Raw genomic sequence first — 21,670 nt, forward strand, 5'->3', positions numbered from 1 at the left:
AAATTGGGGAGAGATCAAACCCTGGGGAAAATGTTCTAAGCTTACATCATAGTGTATTTAAAATACACATAACTGGGATCCCTGGGTGGCGCAGCGGTTTGGCGCCTGCCTTTGGCCCAGGGCGCGATCCTGGAGACCCGGGATCGAATCCCACGTCGGGCTCCCGGTGCATGGAGCCTGCTTCTCCCTCTGCCTGTGTCTCTGCCTCTCTCTCTCTCTGTGACTATCATAAATAAATAAAAATTAAAAAAAAAATAAAATACACATAACTAAAAAAAAAATACACATAACTGTCAGGACTAGCAAATTACAGACCCCTGAATCGTAAGGACTAAATTCATAGCTTTTTCTTATACACACAGGAGTCTGAATATTCATGTTGGTTAAAGTTATGCTCTTGGTGAGCATCTGATAAAAGTACCAAAACACTGCCCGAGAAGACCCTGCATCATGGGAAGGATCAATTCAAAAAATAACACCAGAACTGACCACCCATCACCCCGGTTGATGGTGTACAGCTTGCAGAGAAGAGGATGAAGGAGCTAAAGTAATGAGCTTGGGGGTCATTCTGGAGGCTTCCAACCCTGTCCAAAGAGAGGCAGAGATAATGGTCATTTGGCCTGGATTCCAGCTCTATTACAAGCCCTGGAGTCCTAAGCAAGCCACAACTTCTCTAGCCCTTAGTTTTTTCATCTGGAATATAAGGATACTAAGCTGGATAGATTGCAAGGTCCTTTTCAGCTCTGAATTCTAAGATTTCTAAAAAGCTATAAGGATATAGGAAAAGGATGGAGGGAAATATCAAAATATTAATAAATTATTTCTAATTAGCAGAATTACAATGGTAAGTAACTTTCTTCTCTGTATGATTTCAAGTTTTCTGTAATGAACAGATAATAGTATTGAATTTAAAAACCATTTTTATTTGTGAATTAAATAAATTCCTAAGAATAATCATGCCAGAAATAAACTGGTTGTTACTGCTTAGTGCTGGATCCAGCCAAAGTGTTTATGAAGCCAAAAAAATTTAGCTTAGTAATTTCAAGCATCTTGATTTTTCCCTAAGGCATCACTTTTCCCAGTGTACAGTTTGGAGGAGTTGATTAGTTGTAGCCAGCAACTCTCATAATACATTCGTATCAAATAATACTTATGTGGGTTAAGGCCATACCCATTTCCTTCAGCTCTTTTATTTCCAAGTGAGGGGTCTCTTTCAGATGTTCTGATGTCAGTCCTAGATAGACATTGACATCAGGATGGAGTTCGTATCTCTGCACTTTGGGGCTCTCAGTTGGCTGAGTTCTTTGTGTTCCAAGAAAATCCTATAACAAGAGAAATATCATCAAGGACACATCTATAATCATCTCAATGTCACTGGTTTTTTTTTTAAGTTTTATTTCTTTAAGTAATCTCTATACTCAATGTGGTGCTCAAACTCACAATCCTGAGATCAAGAACCTCACACTCTTCCAACTGAGCCAGCCAGGCGTTCCTTCACTAGTGGTTTTGAAACAGATCTAGGTATCAAATAAACTCCCTCTCCTTCACTAGTGGTTTTGAAACAGATCTAGGTATCAAATAAACTCCCTCAAAAAAAAAAAAAAAAAAAACTCCCCTACCTCCTGTCAGACTATAATCCAAATTAGCTAATTCATTGTTATTACTAGTATTTTTCAAATAATAACAAGAGTTCCCAGTCACTGAATCACATTATGTGCCGAGCTTCCCCAGCCTCCCTCATCAATTCCCTGCTGCCCTCACCAAGTGAAGCAGCAGTAGTTCCTTTTCTTGGGAGCCCAGAAAAGGTGTGATGAGATCCAAAGCTTCTTACAACTTGATCTCTAGCTTCTTCCTGGTCTCTAACCCCCTACACCGCTGCAATTAGTAAGCAGAAATAAACTAACAGCTTCGGAGCTTACCTTTAAGTCATTCTTCAGAATGTACCGGATATCTTGAAGGTTCATAGTTCGGTCTTTCTGCTTGACCTGGATGCCTGACTTAACGATATCATAGTAAGGTTTTGGAAGCCTGACATCGGCTTCTAAATATTTTCCCAAGACTATGGCTTCTTTAATAACTGAGCCATCTAAGCCATTCCAGGGTATGTTATCTGTTAACGAAAAAGCCATAGGAGTAGCATTTAAAAATCATGTTTAAAAAAAAAAAAAAAAGAGGAGGGGCACCTAGGTGCCTCAGTTAGTTAAGAGTCTGGCTTCTGTTCAGGTCGTGATCCTGGGGTTCTGGGATCAAGCTCTGCATTGGGCTCTGCTCAGCGGGGAGCCTACTTCTCCATCTCCATCTGCCTACCATTCTGCCTACTTTGTGTGCTCTCTCTCTCTCTCTCTCTCTCTCACACACATAAATAAAATCTTAAAAAAAAGAAATCAGGTAAAATTGGGTAATGTTAGTCAAGTCACTCATCCCCTTTAAACATTCATTTCTGGGGTGCTTGGGTGGTTCAGTGGTTGGTTGAGTGTCTACCTTTGGCTCAGGTCATGATCTCAAGGTTCTGGGATGGAGTCCCAATCAGGCTCCCCCCCAAGAAGCCTGCGTCTCCCTCTGCCTATGTCCCTGCTTCTCTCTGTGTGTCTCTCATGAATAAATAAATAAAATCTTTAAAAATAAACATTAATTTATCTTTATAGAAAAAACTACCAATCATAAACAAAACACTGCTTTACCCATTTACCAGAGAAATTCCTGCTACAGAGACAGAAAAAAGTAGTGATGGAATCATGTGCATGTGGGCTCCCTGCTGGCAGGCCTAGACACCACAGGGAATGTTTCATGGCATCAGGATGGGTAGCCCAATGCATTCCTCTCATGGAAGGTGTGGTTTTGCCTCTTAGAAGGTAAACACTGCTAAATAGGAGGGGACTCTTACCCCTTCACTGAATGTGGTTTTACTGTATGTGTGTTCCCCTCTCCTGAAAGATTCCTGTGTCTTCAGATATGTGGTCACTTCTTTCACATTAGGGTCTTGCAAGTTTGGAAAAGCTTCCATGTCTTTCACTGAACCCTAGGTGTGTTTGATTTCATAGTTTACTTCTCCAAAGCCAGCCTTTTCCCCTCATTTACAAGTTCTTTTTTTTTTTAATTTTTGAAGATTTTGAGAGTGAGTTTTATAAAACTTGAGATTTTATTTGAGTGCGCACACACACACACAAGCAGGGGGTGGGGCAGCGAGAGAGGGAAAGGGAGAAGCAGATGCCCTGCTGAACAGGGAGTCTGTTGATATAGGGCTTGATCCCAGGACTCCAGGATCATGACCAAAGCTGAACCAACTGAGCCACCCAAGCACCCCTCATTTACAAGTTCTTAAGGGGCATCTCATAGAGACCCCTAAGCACTGACAGCAATATTCAGTTTAAAAACTTTGCTTAGGTTAAATGCATTACCACTAATAGGATGATAGGTGGGCTTTGCTGAGTCTCAAAGAACAGGTCAAAAGAGAAAGATTTCTGGGAAATCATTTCATATATTTCATAAGCACAAAGAAGTCTCCTTGAAGAAATTTCTTTTTCTATGTCCTGCATTTTCATAAAACCAACTCCTGGGGGAGCAGAAATCCAATTAGAGACTCTGGTCACAATGAGCTCTTAGATCTACCTGTTAAAATCTCCTGTATGATCATAGAAAAGCTGTAAATGTCTGACTTCGCTGTGGTTGCCTTCTGTAAGATCACCTCTGGGGCAGCCCAGTTGTACAGCTGGATTGGGAGGGGCACTCGAGTCAGGTCCCTGTGTATACGTCCATCCTGGCTACAGAAGGAAACACAAGGTCAGGTTCATGTCTTAAAAGATCATCATGAGGGGATCCCTGGGTGGCTCAGTGGTTTAGCGCCTGCCTTTGGCCCAGGGCGTGATCCTGGAGTCCCGGGATCGAGTCCCATGTCAGGTTCCCTGTATGTAGCCTGCTTCTCCCTCTGCCTGTGTCTCTGCCTCTACCTCCCTCTCTCTGTGTATCTCATGAATAAATAAATAAAATCTAAAAAAAATTAAAAATAAAAAATAAAAGATCATCATGACTGTCATATGGTACATTTGTGAAACATCTACCTCTAAAGATGGGCAACTCCTTGAGTTTCTAGAAACCCAGCTAGATCCTGAGAGCTAACCCTCTCTGCCTGCTGTTCTCATCTACCTGAGTGTGCCCTGCCCACCCTCCTACTGCATCTGACTGTTCTCTCTTATTCATTCACTCAAGTCATGGGTAGCTCTCTTTGAGTTTCTCCAATACATCACCTCTTCAGGTCCTTGTAATGCAAACTGGCTTCTTCTGCCTGCTATGCTCTACCCAGAGATCCCAATGTGACTGGATGCTTTTTGTAACAAAGGTATTAGCTCAAAAATTACCTCCTCAGAGAGGCTTTCCCTGACCACCCACAGCCCTCTTTCACTGGCTTCAGAGCACTTATTTACTGCTTATTATCTTCTCCCCTCTTCTAGAGTCTGCTCCATGAGAAGAGACACCTATTTTTTATAGCATATATATCTAAATTTACACAAGGGCCTCAAAGCCTACTTTTGAATACATGAATATAAGACTCCTTCAAGATCCCCCTCAAACCCCATCTGCTTTATCAAAGCCTTGTGGTACTCCTCCAACTCCTTGTGATTGCTTCTCTTCTGAACTCTGGCCTCTTGGGAACAAGTCCTCTCAGTTCAGCACTTCAAAGGTTCACTGGCTTAAAAAACTCAACTTCCCAACTAGACTCTTTGAGAACGAAGTCAAAGCATCTTAAATGTCTCGAGTTAACAAGAATCCTCAGGGTGAGGTCAGCACTGACTTTTGTCTACAGCTGTCATGAGCATTTAGTGAAAACTTGCGTGTGGTAACACTCTGAGCTATAACCCACTATACAAGTAACTTATTAATATGAATGTTATGTTAGACATTTGATAAAGACTGAATGCTAGTAGATAATTAATTTTAATTTTTTAAAGATTTATTTTAGAGAGAAAGCACATGCATGGCGGGGAAGGGTGGGTACAGAGGGAAAGGAAGAGAGAATCTCAAGCAGACTCCCTGCTAAGTGTGGAGCCTGACATGGGGTGCGATCTCATGACCATGAGATCATAACTTGAGCTGAAATCATATATCAGACACTTAACCGACTGAGCCACCCTGGCACACCAATAACTAAGTTTTTATTTGTTTTTTTTTAAATTTTATTTATTTATGATAGGCACACAGTGAGAGAGAGAGAGAGAGAGAGGCAGAGACACAGGCAGAGGGAGAAGCAGGCTCCATGCACCGAGAGAGCCCGACGTGGGATTCGATCCTGGGTCTTCAGGATCGCGCCCTGGGCCAAAGGCAGGCGCTAAACCGCTGCGCCACCCAGGGATCCCAATAACTAAGTTTTTAAAAAGCAAGTAACCAGAAATTCTTTGCTGATCTGGCAAAACATAGATTTGAGGATGGGATGGGCTTTTCAGACTTTGAGCAAACTTCCCTAAATAATACCTCTTCCAGTAGAGTTTTGGGAAGATGGCAATGAGTTCAGGAAGCCATCAAGTTAGAAAAGTCAGTATTGATTTTGTGGTTGTATTGCTGAATAGTTAGGTGTGGTCTGGTATAGTATGAACAGCATAGAGGTATACCAAAATCATATTAGTAGCACAGGAAAAGCAATGGAGTGTTTTACCATCAGCGATATACTCTGAGGACCTAGCATGCTTGGCTCTTCACTTTATGGGATGATTCTTCAAGGGAAACACTCACCTACCTTCTCAGGCCTCTCAGGCTTATCTAAGGCCCTGGTAAGGGACAGGTCACCTAAAACCAGCATTTATATCCTTTCTCTTTTACTTCCACTCACCTTCTTCTTTCACAATCCCCCTTCCTTCTCTATTAAAACTAGTTGTGGGAAGTTTCTTTTCTGGCTGTCATTCTGGGGCAGTTATTTTTCTAGGCTTCAGTTCTGACATTATTAAAATTACATTTGGCTACAGCTATGTGATACCACTTGCAAAGTCAATTCCAGTTCTAAAGATTCCATTAAGAAGGATTTGAAGAATAAGAAAAATGGCTATATCATTTTTATACCACGAGATGGGAGTGTTACCCTTGACAATAACATTCAACAAACAAACTAGCTCAAATAAGGTGTTACCAAAAATAAACGTGGAATTGAAAGTTAGTCTGGATTCTTAGATCTCAGCTCATGTTATCAGTTTCCAAAGAAGGTATGCTAGGGGATCCCAGGGTGGCTCAGTGGTTTAGCGTCTGCCTTTGTCCCAGGGCGTGATCCTGGAGACCTGGAATCGAATCCTACATCGGGCTCCCTGCATGGAGCCTGCTTCTCCCTCTGCCTGTGTCTCTGCCTCTCTCTCTCTCTCTCTGTCTTTCATGAATAAATAAATAAAATCCTTTAAAACACACACACACACACACACACACAAAGAAGGTATGCTGTTGTGGCTGTAATTGCTTGCTGACTGACATTTCTGCCTGAAGTTCCATTCTGAGGTCAACAAACACAAAAGAAAACACACACCACCTTACCTTCCTACTCAGTTACCTCCCAGTCCCTCACTTGACCAATCTGTGGATCCCAGTTCCTCAGTGCATCTCACATTTTTCACTTCTTTTCTGATTCCTTAGTCACCATCAGGCCCCACACTGTGGCCTCCTGCCTGGGCTTCCTATCTTCAACCTCCAATCCATTCTGCTCCCAGAGCCAGGGAACATTCTCCTACCACTTGGTTCTAGCCACAGCCAGGTAACTTGAGACCATCTCTTCCCCGCTCTGGGCCTGTTTCCTCATCTGTAAAAGATAAGGTTTGGTTGAGCCATCTCCAAAGTTCTTCACTCTAGGATTCATATTTCTCTTGGATAGCTCAGAGAGAAGAAACGGTCATGCCTCCATGTCAACAACAGATGGCACTCTATACCCAGCAAATACCTTGGACTCTGCCACAGTTTTCTTGAAAAGCCTGTCTGCTGTTACCAAAGGCAAAAATGCCCAAATTCTTTAGTTTCTCCTGCTTCTGCACACAGCCCAAGTGGTCAATCCCATTCTGAACCATTTTAAGTTTTCCCATCATCTGGACTCGTCTGTTCACTTAATCGACATTCAAACATCTAGACTCTGTTCCCTCATCTGCTCACATTCAATCGAGCACTTACTATGTGGCAGGTCCTGAGCTGAAAATGAACATGCACGGACCCTGCCCTCTCAGAGGCCACCATCTGGGGGGGCAGACACACTAGGCTGCGGAGGAATGTAATACACAAAGTGCTCAAGGACCAGGGCTTCATTATAGGCTTCACGAGTGTGGTGGGATTGTACCTGAGTTTAAGAGGAGAAACAGATGAGTACCAACTATTCTAGGTATGGGGAGCAGCACCCAGAAACAGCTTAGACTGAAAGCAGCTTCAGATGCCAGGTAGGGAGCAGGAAACAATGAGGCTGGCACTGGAGGTGGGGCCCCACCTTAAAGGCTTCCACAACCTGCCAGGTGTCTGGACTTAAGTCTTCTAGGCACTGGGGAGACACTGGAAGGTTCAAACTGGAACTGAGAATGGACCAGATCCCAGGCTGAACAGCTTGCCTGGAGACAGTTGCCTGGCCTCTACCAGTACTCACAGGGAAAACTGCTGCGGTCACACCCTAACTGCTCCTCTGCCCTCTCATCCCCTTCTTCACGTGTAGAAGCCAGAGTGACCTTTTTAGCCTACCAATCATCCACAACACCATTTTGCTTATTAAAAAAGAAAAGAAAGAAACAAAGAAAGAAAGAAAGAAAGAAAGAAAGAAAGAAAGAAAGAAAAGCCCTTCATTACACCCTGGTGTTCTTAGGATAAGAATAATTCAAACTCTTCATGAAGGCCCTTGGAGCCAAATGAGCCAAGCCCCCTGACTCTCCTCTGCAGGAAGAAAGGCTAGGGGCACCCATGGTCTGGGAAGTAAGTCTTTCTGTTTCATTCATTTGAAAACATATGCTGAGTACCTACCATTTGAAGGCCTGTTCTAGGCATTTGAGATACAGCAGTGGATAAAAGAGAAATCCCTGCCCTCACAGAGCTTTTCACATCATGAGAAAAACCTGTTACAGAGTATGTGAGAAGCAATGACCAGAGAGACTCTGAAACAAAGCCTCAGTAACCGGACAGTAGGTGGGGACAAAGATTTAACCAAGGTAGGCAGGACTGAGCAAGGCTGAAGCTTCATAGCAGAGCAGAACCAACAATGGGCTGAAGGCTCAGAGCTACGGAAGGCAGCAAGAAGTGCAGGGATCCTCTGCCTAGGGACAAGAGATGGCACATGTCCCTCAACTCTCAGAAGGACTTTGACTCCTGCCAAATGGGAAATAAAGCACAGCCACCATCCCTTGAATGAGGAGGTTGTTTTTGTCTCTGTCCCCTCACTTCACTGAGCCCCTCAAAGGCAGGGAATGCCCTTAGTGCCCACCTAGCCAAGCACCTGGCCCAGGAGTAGGGCATGTGACCCACTGTGATGCTCATCAGCACCCATCACCTTCTCTCTCCTTCCAGGATGCACAGCTCTGACCCTTCCCAGCCTCCCTGCAGCAAGGAAGGAACCACGAAGCAGAAAGCAATGACACAGCCACTTCAGGCTGCCCCCTAAATACCATTTGCTCCTCTATGCCCTCTCTTCACTGATCAGCAATGCAGAGAACAAAGTGGGAGATTGAGGCCTGGGGACAGCAGAACTACAGATGGGAGGAACTTGGAACACAGTGGGTGCTCCCCCTTCAACATACTTACTAGGCTGTAATGTACACATCTCGATTGTGTTAAGCCACCGAAAATTTCGAAGTGGATAGTTAGAGCATTTACACATATTGGCTAATATGGGCCCTTGTTTGTTAAATGTTTATTAAAATGAGAATGTCCTGAACAGAAGTAAGTAACCTCAAGTCCCACTAACCTTGGCAGACAGGGCAATGTATTTAGGAAACCGCTTTCCCCAATGATGAACAGTTTGGCCCACCAACGAGGAAGAGGCCCACCCAGATCAGGCTCTTTCTCTACAGCACCCACCTTTCCATCATGTACTCCAGGTTGGTTAGCCTTGCTTCCCCCGTGGAGACGATGTGGATGGCGTAGGAGCTGAGGGAGCGGTGGATGAAGCCTCGGGAGTGCAAGTATCTCAGGGCATCAGAGATCTGGAGCAGCAGGTGCACAATCACCTCCATGTGCAGCACGGGAAACTGGGACCGCTGGAATCAATGGATAAAATGGCCAGGAACAAGAGGGACTGGGCTCTAGATGCTGCAGAATGCTTTGCAGTTTCTAAAGTTTTTTCAATTGATCTTCACAGCTACCTAGAGTCCCCATTTTACAAAAGGGGAACCTAAAGCTCAGGGAAATTAGGTGACTGGCCTAAAGTCCCACTGACCTAGTACCCCCTTCCAATCCCCCTGGCTCCAAAGATTGACTCTTTTCCCTAAACGGAGCTGCTTCACACCACAAAAAAACCAAAATGTTCTCAAAGCCTGGTATTCAGGGTGGGCTCACCACCACCACACCACTACCAACAGAGCCAGTCCTGCATCCCCTCACCTAAGCCTGTATTGCTGGAAGAACCCAGATGCTTAAAGGACAGGCCCACCCCTGGCCCAGTTAGATGACTGATCCTAAGAGGAAAGGAATTCATTCACACTAATGTCCCTAGCCGACTAAAGTCTCTCCTCAGAGAAATGGCATTCTTAAAAAAAAAAAAAAAAAATTTATTATTGAAGTATGATTGACATACAATGTTGTATTAATGTCAGATATACAACACAGAAATTCAGTAATTCTATACATTACACAATACCACGGTAAGTGTAGTCATCACCTGTCACCACACTCTATTACAGTATTATTTTTTTAATATAACTCTTTTTTTTAAGATTTTATTTATTTATTCATGAGAGACACGGGGAGAGAGAGAGGCAGAGACACAAGCAGAGAGAGAGAGAGGCAGACACCTCATGAATAAATAAATGAAATCTTTAAAAAAAAGAGAAAAAAGAAACCTCTCTACTATTTTCTGCAGTGGATGCACCAATTTATATGCTCATCAACAATGCACAAGGGTTCCTTCTCCACAATCTCGCCAACACTTGTTTTTTCTTGTCTTTCTAAGTCTAGCCATTCTGACTGGTGTTTTGATTTGCAATTCCCTGATGATGAGTGATGCTGAACATCTTCTCATGTGTCTGTTTGCCATCTGCAGGTCTTCTTTGGAAAAATGTTTATCTAGGTCCTCTGCCCATTTTAATGGGATTATTTGGCTTTGTGTGTGTGTGTGTGTGTGTGTGTGTGTGGTTGTAGTCAGTTGAATAACTTCTTTATGTATTTTGGATATCATCTTCCATTTAGTCGAATGCCTTTTTGTTTTGTTGATGGTTTTGCTGTGTGTGCAAAAGCTTTTAATTTTGGTGTAGTTCCAATTGTTTACTCTTGCTTTTGTTTCCCTTGCCTGAGGAAACATATTCTTAAGTATGTCTTTAAGGTCCATTTCCAAGAGATTACTATGATTTGTTTCAGCAGTTTGATTGTTTGAGGGCTCACATTTAGATCTGTAATCCATTTTATTTTTGTGTATGGTGTAACAAAGTGGTCCAGTTTCATTCTGCTTGTAGCTACCCAGTTTTCCTGAAAACATTTGATAAAGAGATTGTCTTTTCCCCATTATATGTTCTTGCCTCCTTTGCTGCATGTTACCTAACCACATAAGTGTGGGTTTATTTCTGGGCTCTCTATCCTGTTCCCCAGAGAAATGGCATTTTAAGATAATGCCTTCATCAGATGACAGAAGAGGAAAGGGGAGGGGGAAGAGAAATAACACTAATAGGAAGTCCTCAGGCAGGAGGAATGGCTAGCCATTTTGGGGAAGGGCCCTTCCTGGAGGGTCTCTTCTCATTCCTGCCCAGGGTCTTTAGAACAAAGTCATGGAGAAAGAAAAGCAAATGCTTCAGGACCTCTCTAAAGCCACATCTTAGCACAAAGCACACTTTCTAGGGAGTCTGTGGGCCCTGAAAGATGTTCCCACAAGGAAATTTGCAAAGTGAGAGGGAGTGGTGATACAGGTCTGTATGTAAACAAACCTCTTTCTACAGCAAAGGCCCTGAAAGGCACAAGTGAAAATACAGGTAATTAAAGCCAAGGGCTGTTTGATTACAGTTAGCTAGAAATGCATCTGTGTGTTTCCTGGGTCTGTTGAACTTAGAGGTCTGATGAAGAAACAGGACAACCAGCAATAAAATCACACTAGTTCCAATCAGGTGTGTTATTAGCCTTAAATGGTGCATATATAGTTATAGAAAATAAAGAATTAGGAGGTTTATCTTCCCCACATACACAGATGAGAACTTCACTGCTGGGGTAGGGAGAAGAGGGCAGTGGAGAGGGCAGCAAGAAAAAATACACAGAAACAGCCATTTACCCGTTCGTGGAGGACACTGAACAGTGTACCAACAGTGATGCGCTCATACACAAGACGGGTCTTCTCTAGGTCCTGGGATAGGCACACAGCCATCAGCTGCAGCAGGTGAGGGTGCCGCAGCTTGCTACAAAACAAAAGCAGCTTCAAATGAGGAAGAAGGAAGGAAGACGTGAGGAAAAACTGGGTGCTTTCCTTCCTTCTAGGCCCCTTGAACATACTCTAAACAAATACCATTTGTACACAATGTCTTTCTAAGAAAACAGTATAGGTGGGAGAGATAGGAGTATGGGAATCTACAGCCTCTCACTGATCAGACCCTGAGAGCTTAGAGTCATTAGTAACAACAATTACAATGTCACCAAGAGCTACTGATAAAGACATTTTGTATAAGTCATCTACATCCTAACAACCACTTATAAGATATATATCATTATACTCATTTTCAAGATAAGGAAACCAAGGTCTGGGAGATGTCAGGAACCTGCCCAAGGTCACACACTCTCAGTCTCATGTCAAAGTCCACATTGTGTATATGCATCCTTCCAGCCTCCTTGGATCCCCTTAGGCTGACTTCCCCAGAAGGAAGAGTCTGGCCTCTGACACAACTCTTGCAGGGGTTGAGTGGCCTGAGTAGAAACCTGATCCATTCACTCAGCACTCCTAGAGTAAAATTCTGAACTAAGATCCTGTCTCAGCAAGACGTGAAGGACTAACCCTGAAAACCTAAGGTATTAAGGTACACCCATGGGCATGTCCTCACAGAGACTCAGCTCCTCAGTTGTGTGAATCTCATGCACAGCCATGAAGATAGGACTATGCATGGCTGTCCTGATGGGCAAAAGGCCAAAAAGGGGGAGGCTTCAGAAAAATGGCTGGACTGGAGGCTGGAACACCAGAAAAAAGAGTAATGGGAAGTCAATCAGCTAACAGAATTAAGCCCCTCACCACCACCATTCCCACCACTCAGGCTATCCATTAATTCCCCCTTCTCTCTCGGTAGCCCTTGGAAGTCAAATGAACCCACTTCAACAGTCAGGAAATGCTGAGGCTGAGGGGAGCTTGTCTCCACACCCCAGAGACAGCACTGTTTAGCTCTGAACCTGGGTCTATAAAGAGATCTGGACTATAAGATACCAGGCCACTGGACTTCCTTCTCACCTGCTGTGCTCCTGCTCTGCAATTAACAAATCAGCCAGCCTAAGCCTGCTGCAGTGAGGGTGGGTGGGGAGATTCAGCTCCTTCACTGTGACCCTGCTCCCGTTCCACACCAGGCTACAAGGGCAGGAAAAAGTGTCAGCAGCAGGGAATGAGCAGCTCTCCCAGCCAAAGACTAGAGAAGTAATGTTACACAGAATCTACAAAGAGCCCCCAACCCTGCACCCTTGAGTCCTCCCTCTTCCTCTTCCTCCCTTCTCCTTCCTCCTCTTCTTCCCTCTATCCCCATATCCTAAAGCACACTAGGGAACTTTTTTTTCCCCCTAGGGAACTTATTATAAGTGGCAAGAAGTCACTGAAGGATTCAAGGGAGGGAGTGACTCGATCAGGTTTGCATTTTAGAAAGGCAACAGCATCAGTAGTGTGGGCAATGGTAGGGAGGGGTGTCAAGAAAATATAGTCAGAGAATGGGAGGTCGGATAGGAGGCCAGGCTGGGTGAAAGGTACTGATGACTTGGACAAAGACCACAAATCTGTGGCATAGGCAGGAAACCGGAGGTATATCTGTAGGGGACAGAAGGCCTCAGGAGGCTGGTAGAGGCCTTTTTGGAAGGGTGTTTCTAGGCAGGGAAGAAGCATTCAGGTTCAAGAAGAGTAAGAGACCATGGCCAGGACAATTCTCAGGACCCTGCAGGGGTCAGGTCCCTGGGGACTGAGAACACCCCAGGGACTTCTGTCATAGCCAAATCCTGTTACTGCCACCCCTGCTGAGAGCTGTAGCTGATACTTGTTCCGGTTTCCACTGAGGCCCCAGTCAATACCCTCTGGACTCTCTCAGAAGCCAGACAGTAAGTTGCCTCAAACTCTCCAGAAAACAGAGAAGTTAGAACACCATCATGAGTAATCTTTTAGAGGAGTTGTTCTCAATGGGGTGGGGGAGGAGGGGCTGGAATCTGGCAATGTCTGTAGACACTCTGGTTGTCACAGTCACAACTGTGGGGGAAGGAGGGGAACAGAGACTCCACTGGAATCTAGTGAGTAGTAACCAGAAATGTTCTTAAAATCCTACAATACACAGGACAGCCCCCAACAACAAAGGATACCAGCCCAAATCAACAATGGTGTCCAGGCTGAGAAACTGATTTAGACATATGTTCTTCAGCGTTTCCCTATGTTTGAAGAGAAAGCCTCCACACATAAGGGAGTCACATGAAGCCCACCCTTCCTGCAAGACTACATCAGACCTCCCACAGGCCAGCTTCTGCTTACTTGGTCATGACCATGTAGGGGCCACTGAAGAAAGAGAAAGTAGGCTCATCATCAGCTTGAATCACTTCCTTTTCTCCAATTACTGGGAGAGATCCTAGATAGGCCAGCTGCGCTCCCCCTGTCAGATAAAACTGAAAGGAGAGCACAGCTTCAAATCAAGGGGAGAAAAGAGGAAAAGTAAAATGCCCCAAGAATCCTGTCAGCGAGCTAAAATAACGATAGCTATACTAACTTGCTGAGCTTGCCTATGCCCTGGACATTTTTCTTTAATTTGTATGATTTTTAATCTGCCTAGAAACCCTGCAAGGTTGTAATACTCTTTCCCTTCCACTAGAGAGGGAACCAAGCTCATGAAAAGAGGTCAGATGCCTGCCTGAAGTACCAGGCTGGGGCTCAGAGGCCTCTTCTGGCACCCACAGAACCCAGACCCACATGTGGCCAGAGCTGACATTCCTGACCACCCCTCCCCCACAAGGCTGCCTCAGCACAACCAACATACTGCAGGCCTGGAGTCTAAACTATCAGCAAGCAGCACCCAGACACCCAGCTACATTCCCAAATGTCTCTCTTTGATGGGCAGAACCAAGAACCCGAAAGATACTATTTTACCTCAAAATGTTTCTCAGTTCAAAATCTCAATTCCTTAAAGGCATTTCAACAAAAATTTATAGAGGGCAAGTCAATCGCAAGTAAGACCCAAGGAAGTGTGGGCGGCCTGGAAGGCTCAGTCAGAGGAGCCTGTGACTCTTCATGTCAGGATCCTGAATTCAAGCCCCTGGGTGTAGAGACTACTTAAATAAATACATAAATAAACTTCAAACACACACACACACACACACACACACACACACACACACGACTCCAGGGGTCAGTGTAGCTCTGCTTCTCTTCAAGGAGACAAGTCTGGGACCCTCACGGGGAATTAATTAAAGGATCATTTTCTAAACTCCCCAAACGTAGCCCAAGGTCATTCAAGGAAAACTTCCAGGGCTTTATCCATTTTTCAGTAAGGACAGGAGCACTGAGGGGTCTCTGTCTGGCAGAAGTGGTAAAAGAAGAGAACTACTTCTCTGGAGACGACAAGGAAGAATTGGATAAAGTTGGGAGTAGGAGGCCAGAGTCAGGGCCAGGTGGCTCTCCAGTTGGCCCTGAAAATGCATGGTGTCAGCAACAACCTCTTACCTTCCCAAAGCCAAAGCTGTAGATATTTTGTGCAGAAATGACTCCAGCTTTAAGCAGTCGGTTAGGAGAGCCATTAGGGTTTCTAGAAATATTTTTAAAAGGGAGAAAAGTAAGAATTAACCACCCATATCCAAAGGAACAATGCTGAGCCAAGCTATGAGAATGCGTAGTTCATTTTGTCTTTACTACTTGACTTCTTATCATAGAGCTACAGATGACATAATTGGCAGCCTATGAGAGGGCCCTATGATTTCTACCTCCTGGTAATAATCCTGCCTTTGTGAAACCCCTAACAGGTCACAGGGCAGACTTGTTAGCCCAACTGGACACTGAAGCAATGGAGTGGTTGAATTCCAAGGCTAGATCCACCAGGGCTTCCGTTCTGATAATGCTCTGATTACTTGCTTTGAAGGAGGCCGGCTGCCATGTTGTGAGGACACTCTAGTAGCCCTACGGAGAGGCCTAATACCTTGTTCCAAGATGTGAGTATGCCATCTTGGAACTGGATCCTCCAGTCCCAGTCAAACCTTCAGATGATAAAGCCCCACCTGACATCTTGACTACACCTTCATAAGAAACCCTGAACCAGGTCCATACAGCTAAGCCTTTCCCTGAGTCTTGACCCATAGAAATCGTGTGAGAAACAAATGTTTATTGCTATTTGAAACTGCTAAGGTTGGGGGGGGGTGAGGGTTGGAGTGGATTCATTACACAGCAATAAATAATGAATTCAAATGGGTCAAAGTTGGAAAGAATCAAAACATATCTTATTCAACTTTTATTTTTATAGATGGGACAAATGAAGCCCAGAGACGAGAAACCTGCTGGCCTAGGGTCATAGAGCAGCAGGAGGGACCTGACCCTGATGCTGCTCATTCCACCACTGCTTTCCCTACATACCCACCCAAACCACCACCTGCACACTGAGACCCTCATTAACAGCAGGTATCTTGAAAGGAGTGGTTTATATTTCTTTCGGTCCCAGAGGCTGACACAGTGCCATGCATACAGGAGGTACTCGGTTAATGCTTTCTGATTGAGTAGTTTAGGCTCAAATTGAAGGACAAAACATTCTGCTACTGCTGGAGCCCTGTTCCCTTCCTTAGCAAATGGCAAAGGAGTGGCAGGTGTCAGCATGTATTCATCCTCACCTCATGTCAGCTCTGTGAGTCTCTGTATGCTCACTTTTCATGAACAGAGGTAAATTCTTTACTTCTGCTTCTGGAAGTACTTTTAGGCTCTATCTCCTTGGCAACTCATACCAGACCGTCCCTTCCTCCCTTTAAGCTTTAAACAGGGACAGCAACTGTTTCCTGGGTAAGGGAACAAATTTTGAAGTGGCAGCAATGGCAGGCTTCCCCACTGACTCCACTGATAAGGCTCCCCCTTCCCATCTGGGGCCTTCTGGCTGTGTGAGTGGCTCTTCAGAGGATATGAACTGTTTCAGCAGCAGAACTAGCAGTTCTCCAGCAGGGACCTGGGCAACAATTGCAATAAGACCAACACTTCTTGCTCTTTTACCTCAATTTCTCAGGCCATGTCTATGTAAGTAAACTTAGCCGGGTGGAAGGAAGAAAATGGACTCCAGCTATCCACAACCATAAAGCCATCTGTTCTTCTCAATTCAGTGCTTTTATTTTCTTTCCCCCAACCAGGATCTGTGTAAATATGTATCTATGAGGAATCTTATCTGAACATGGCCCCATTCACAGATCTGAGAAGCCAATTCTTATCTCAAGGGTTCATGTGGTTTCTTTCTATTAAAAAAGGGTGATATGTGTACTTCCACTGTACTTTCCATTAAGCACTCTGTGGCCCAACCCATAAAAAAATAATGTTTCATCTAACTATAAAATAAATGCTACATCTAGATTATTAACTGACTTTTTTAAAGTTTCTCAACACTTCACTTTGATTTTCCTTGAGGCTGGCCCATGTAGCTCCTCACCTTGAACTCAGCCCTACTGCAAAACAAACTGTGAAGGGCTGGCAATAAGTGAGACAGTCACAGGCCCTGCCCTCTTGGCACTGTGGAATTATATAAAATTTCTGGACATGAGCAGCCCTGGTGGCTCAGCGGTTTGGAGCTGCCTTCAGCCCAGGGTGTGATCCTGGAGACCCCGGATTGAGTCCCACGTTGGGCTCCCTGCATGGAGCCTGCTTCTTCCTCTGCCTGTGTCTCTGCCTCTCTCTGTGTGTGTGTCTCTCATGAATAAATAAAATTTTAAAAAAAATTTCTGGATGTGAGAGATTCCATTTTGAAGCTCCATCTTCCTTTCTAACTAATAAACTCCTGAACTGGGCCAGAAGCAGCAACAGTTTTCCATGTAGTTGCCCATAAAATTCAACAGAACACATGGCATTCACAGCATAAAACTTGGTAGGAACGTTAAGACAGAAAAGTTAACTAATGCCTACCAAGAATAGTTTCATTTGATAGCACCAATGTAATAGAGAGTAACCAAAACAACTCAAGCAGTTAGCACCAGTTAGCAGAGGTTTTTTTTCCTCTTTTCTTTTTTATCTAAGTTATAGAATTACCTCCTCCTTCTTTCTCATAAAAAAAGGCTTACTTTCTCCACCTTTCTGCTTGCTACCAGATTCTGTGCTCTCTGAGTTGCAATTCTGAGACCCCAAAAAAGGCTTTTTTGTCTCTTGTTCAATTTTGCCTCCTTTTCTCAGTTGGCAGTGTTTGGTCTTATTAGAAACAGGCAAGAACACATATAAATATAATCACTACAAACTGGGGCAAGTCTCTCCAAACTCTGAATGAGGGAGCTCCACACAAGGGGAGCTGCAGGGGGAAGCAAGGAGGTGGCAGAGTTGAGCCCAGCAGGGCCTCCAACATGAGATGAGGGATTTGGAAGTTTGTTCTGATAGCTATGGGAAATGCCCTAAAGGGTTTTTAGCAGAGAGTGGCACAACTTGATTTCCATTTTTAAATGGTTGGGTTTTTTTTTAATATTTTATTTATTTATTCATGAGAGAGACAGAGAGACAGAAACACAGGCAGAAGCAGGCCCCATGCAGGGAGTCTGATGTGGGACTTGATCCCAGGTCTCCAGGATCAGGCCCTGGGCTGAAGGTGGTGCTAAACCACTGAGCCACCCGGGCTGCCCTAAAAGGTTGTTCTAAGAGCCCTCAGTTGGTTAAGCATCTGCCTTCCGCTCTGGTCATGAGCTCAGGGTCCTGGGATGGAGCCCTGAGTCTATGGCTCCCTGCTCAGCGAGGAGCCTGCTTCTTCCCCTCCCTCTGCCTAATATTCTCCCTGCTTGTGTGCACTCTCTTTCTCTCTCTGTCAAATAAATATATAAAATCTTTTAAAAAAATAAATAAAAGGTTGCTTTAGATGCTGACTGGCAAGAGTGGCAGCAGTGGGGGTGGCAGTTAGGAGTAACTAGTCTTCAAGGGAATTAACTCATCTTTCCTGAGAAGCTAGTAGTATCCAGCTTATCAGAAGAGAACCAGGACTTGCTCAGGGAAGGACTGGAAGAGGAAGCCTATGAGAGTGTGACAAGTCTATCAACCCTGATTACAGAAAGTGACACCATCACCATCAGCAGAAAGGATTCTCTGCATACAAACCCTAATAAGTCAATAAAGCCCTAAGAGCTAGGTAGTTGAGCATGAAAATAAGCCTAAGGCCCACCTCCCACAGCTGTGATGGGGTTGCGGGAGGTGGGGGTTGGGGGGGCTGCCCACCTAGCCAGCAGCAGATCTCTCACACTAGGTTAAATTTTTTTTTTAATTTTTATTTATTTATGATAGTCACAGAGAGAGAGAGAGGCAGAGACACAGGCAGAGGGAGAAGCAGGCTCCATGCACCGGAAGCCCGATGTGGGATTCAATCCCGGGTCTCCAGGATCGCGCCCTGGGCCAAAGGCAGGCGCCAAACCGCTGCGCCACCCAGGGATCCCTCTCACACTAGGTTAAAACAGCTTGAGAAAGTTAACTTAAGCATTTGTGTTCTTTTGCAATCCTAGGAATAAAAGATTCTTTCCATAGTTTGGGAGATGAAAAAAAAAAAAAAAAGCCAGCTAGCTGTTCTGCTAAGAAGGACTTTTCGGCTGGGCTCCTCAGACCTGAAAAGTTCATTCTTTGTCAACCACAGGGTGGTTCCCACTAGAGCCCGGAACTTATTTCTCTTGTGTGTTCCTGTATGCAGGGTGGCCAAAGGTGCTCCTCTGGCCACTTCCGGAGCAGTCACATCCTGTCAGCATTCACCAACTTAGAGTAGGCCAGATGCTGGACAGGACCAATATGGAGGGAACCTTGGTGGACCACACTGTAGGGCTCATACAAGGAAGGCTGGAGTGACACCAAATATTACATTCTACCCAAGGCAGCACTCACCCCTGTATGAGACCACCAAACCGGGGTAGGCTGCAGATGAGCCGCTGAGGGGAATCAATCTTCTTCAGGAGGTCATATGAGAAACCCTGTATGATGGCCTGCATGTGTGAGGCACAGCGTTGCATGAACTCCACCATCTGCAACACACGGTAAGAAGTGTTCAGTGCTGGGGTGAACTAAGGGCTATGCTGGCCTCCAGCCCAACTGCAACAGTTTTGACACGAATGATCTGAGGAGCCAGGAAGCCCTGACAGGGAAATCTCTGGAAAGGGTAGGGCCCAGGTGATTTTTTACAGGTATGGAATGTTTCTAGGGAGATGATTTGGCAATAATTTCCTCCAACTTCCTGGTTCCTCAGAAAGTTGAAAATAGAGCTATGACCCAACTATTGCACTACTGGGTATTTACCCCAAAGACATAAAGGTAGTGATCCAAAGGGGCACCTCCATCCCAATGTTTATAGCAGCAATGTCACAATAGCCAAGCTATGGAAAGAGTCCAGATGTCCATTGACAGATGAATGGATGAAGAAAATGCAGTATACACATACACACACACACACACACACACACACACACACACACACACTGGAATACTACTCAGCCATCAAAAGTAATGTAATCTTGCCATTTGCAACAATGTAGATGGAACTAGAGGGTATTATGCTAAGCGAAATAAGTCAATCAGAGAAAGAGTTATCATAAGATTTCACTCATATGTGGAATTTAAGAAACAAAACAGAGAAGGATCATAGGGGAAGGGAGGGAAAAATAAAACAAGACAAAATCAGAGAGGGAGACAATAGGATAACCACAGGATACAAATGGAGATTGCTAAAAGGGAGGGGGTAGCAGGATGAGGTGACTGGGTAATGGGCATTAAGGAGGGCATGTGATGTAATGAGCACTATTAGACGCAACTGATGAATCACTAAATTGTACCCCTGAAACTAATAATACACTATATGTTAATTGAATTCAAATAATTTTTTTAAAAAGAAAAAAAATTTCCTCCAACTCTCTCCTTCAGCAGATGAGGAAATTGAGGCAGAAGGAGCAAAATTACTTGTCCAAGGCCAACAGCTAAAGAGTTGGGGAACCAGAGGGAGGGAACGGAACACTCTGCCCACTTCCCTTTTTCCTACATGTGCCCAGTATTGTGCCTGCATGATATTTGTTATGTTATTTAGACCTCATTCAAACAGGTCACATCTGCCAGTGTGCAGCCTCAGCAAGTTATGAAATGTCAATGGGCCTCAGTTTCTGCATCTGTAAAATGAGGACAATAACAGTACGTATGTGATAGAGTTGTGAAGATTACATAACTTAACATTTAATGAATTTAATTCAGAACATCTGATGCATAGTAGGTGCTAGTTAATGGTCAAAGTGGCAACTGTTCTCCCTCCTCACTTTATAGATGATCAGAAAGGTTCACCAAACTTGCCTCAAGTTTAATAGCTGGTTAACTTGCTTCAACTCAGGCCTGTATGTCCAGGACCAATGTCAAGGCCACTGCAAGCCCTGTGCTGTGCCCAGGATCAGCCCCTACCCCCTGGGCTCCTGACTTTCAGCTCAGTGCTCTTGCTTTGGCTGTGGCTACAGAGTGGGCCCACCTTACCGCAGTGCTGCGTTCCTTCCCTGCTGTCAGGGCCCAGGTCTGCGGGTTTCGACCCCTCTCGTCATGCAGTCGAAGGTCACCCCCTGCATCCAGCAGTTTGCTGAGAATCCACTGATTGCCTGAAAATGCTGCTGCATGAACAGGAGTGCTTCCATCAAAGCAGCGGCTGGAGGGGGAGGTGTTAGTATCAGTGTCCATAACACTCTTCCCTTCCACAGAGTGGGGTGGGGGGATTCAACGGGTGACATAAGGCTCCCTTTCTACCAAGGCAACCTTTGAGAGGAGGATTATAATACCACTTGTGAGGCTGTGCCAACAGAAGCTTTTTTTTTTTTTTTTAAGATTTTATCTACTTATTCATGAGAGACACATAGAGAGAGGGAGAAACATAGGCAGAGGGAGAAGCAGGCTCTTCACAGGGAGCCTGACGCGGGACTCAGTCCCAGGATGGCAGGTTCACACCCTGAGCCGAAGGCAGACACTCAACTGCTGAGCCACCCAGGTGTCCCCCAACAGAAGCTTTATACACATCCTCTTTTTCCACCTGTACTTCCCACCCTTCAAGATGGTATCATGTTCAATTTATTGATGAGGAAACAAAAGGGCAAAGCTGAGATTCAGAGCCAGGTATGAGTCTAGTTCCAAATCTCTGCTCCTTTTCCCATTGTCCCCTGATACTGGCTGTTTAAA

At 44.7% G+C, this 21,670-nt stretch overlaps 1 protein-coding gene across 1 annotated transcript in view; it reads right to left on the reverse strand.

Moving 5' to 3' along the window:
- The window catches only part of TEX14 (testis expressed 14, intercellular bridge forming factor), a 62,373-nt gene that overhangs the window by 36,508 nt on the left and 4,195 nt on the right, over positions 1-21,670 (reverse strand). The window contains exons 3-12 of the mRNA XM_055332947.1: positions 20,981-21,146; positions 19,361-19,497; positions 15,008-15,089; positions 13,826-13,956; positions 12,560-12,673; positions 11,402-11,525; positions 9,010-9,188; positions 3,610-3,761; positions 1,920-2,110; positions 1,172-1,322 (exon numbers count right to left, since the gene is read on the reverse strand). Coding sequence (XP_055188922.1) covers positions 1,172-1,322; positions 1,920-2,110; positions 3,610-3,761; positions 9,010-9,188; positions 11,402-11,525; positions 12,560-12,673; positions 13,826-13,956; positions 15,008-15,089; positions 19,361-19,497; positions 20,981-21,146 — 1,427 coding nt within the window. The remainder of the gene's footprint in view (positions 1-1,171; positions 1,323-1,919; positions 2,111-3,609; positions 3,762-9,009; positions 9,189-11,401; positions 11,526-12,559; positions 12,674-13,825; positions 13,957-15,007; positions 15,090-19,360; positions 19,498-20,980; positions 21,147-21,670) is intronic.

The sequence above is a fragment of the Nyctereutes procyonoides genome, unplaced genomic scaffold (genome assembly GCF_905146905.1).
Source record: "Nyctereutes procyonoides isolate TBG_1078 unplaced genomic scaffold, NYPRO_anot_genome, whole genome shotgun sequence".
NCBI classification, from domain to species: domain Eukaryota; kingdom Metazoa; phylum Chordata; class Mammalia; order Carnivora; family Canidae; genus Nyctereutes; species Nyctereutes procyonoides.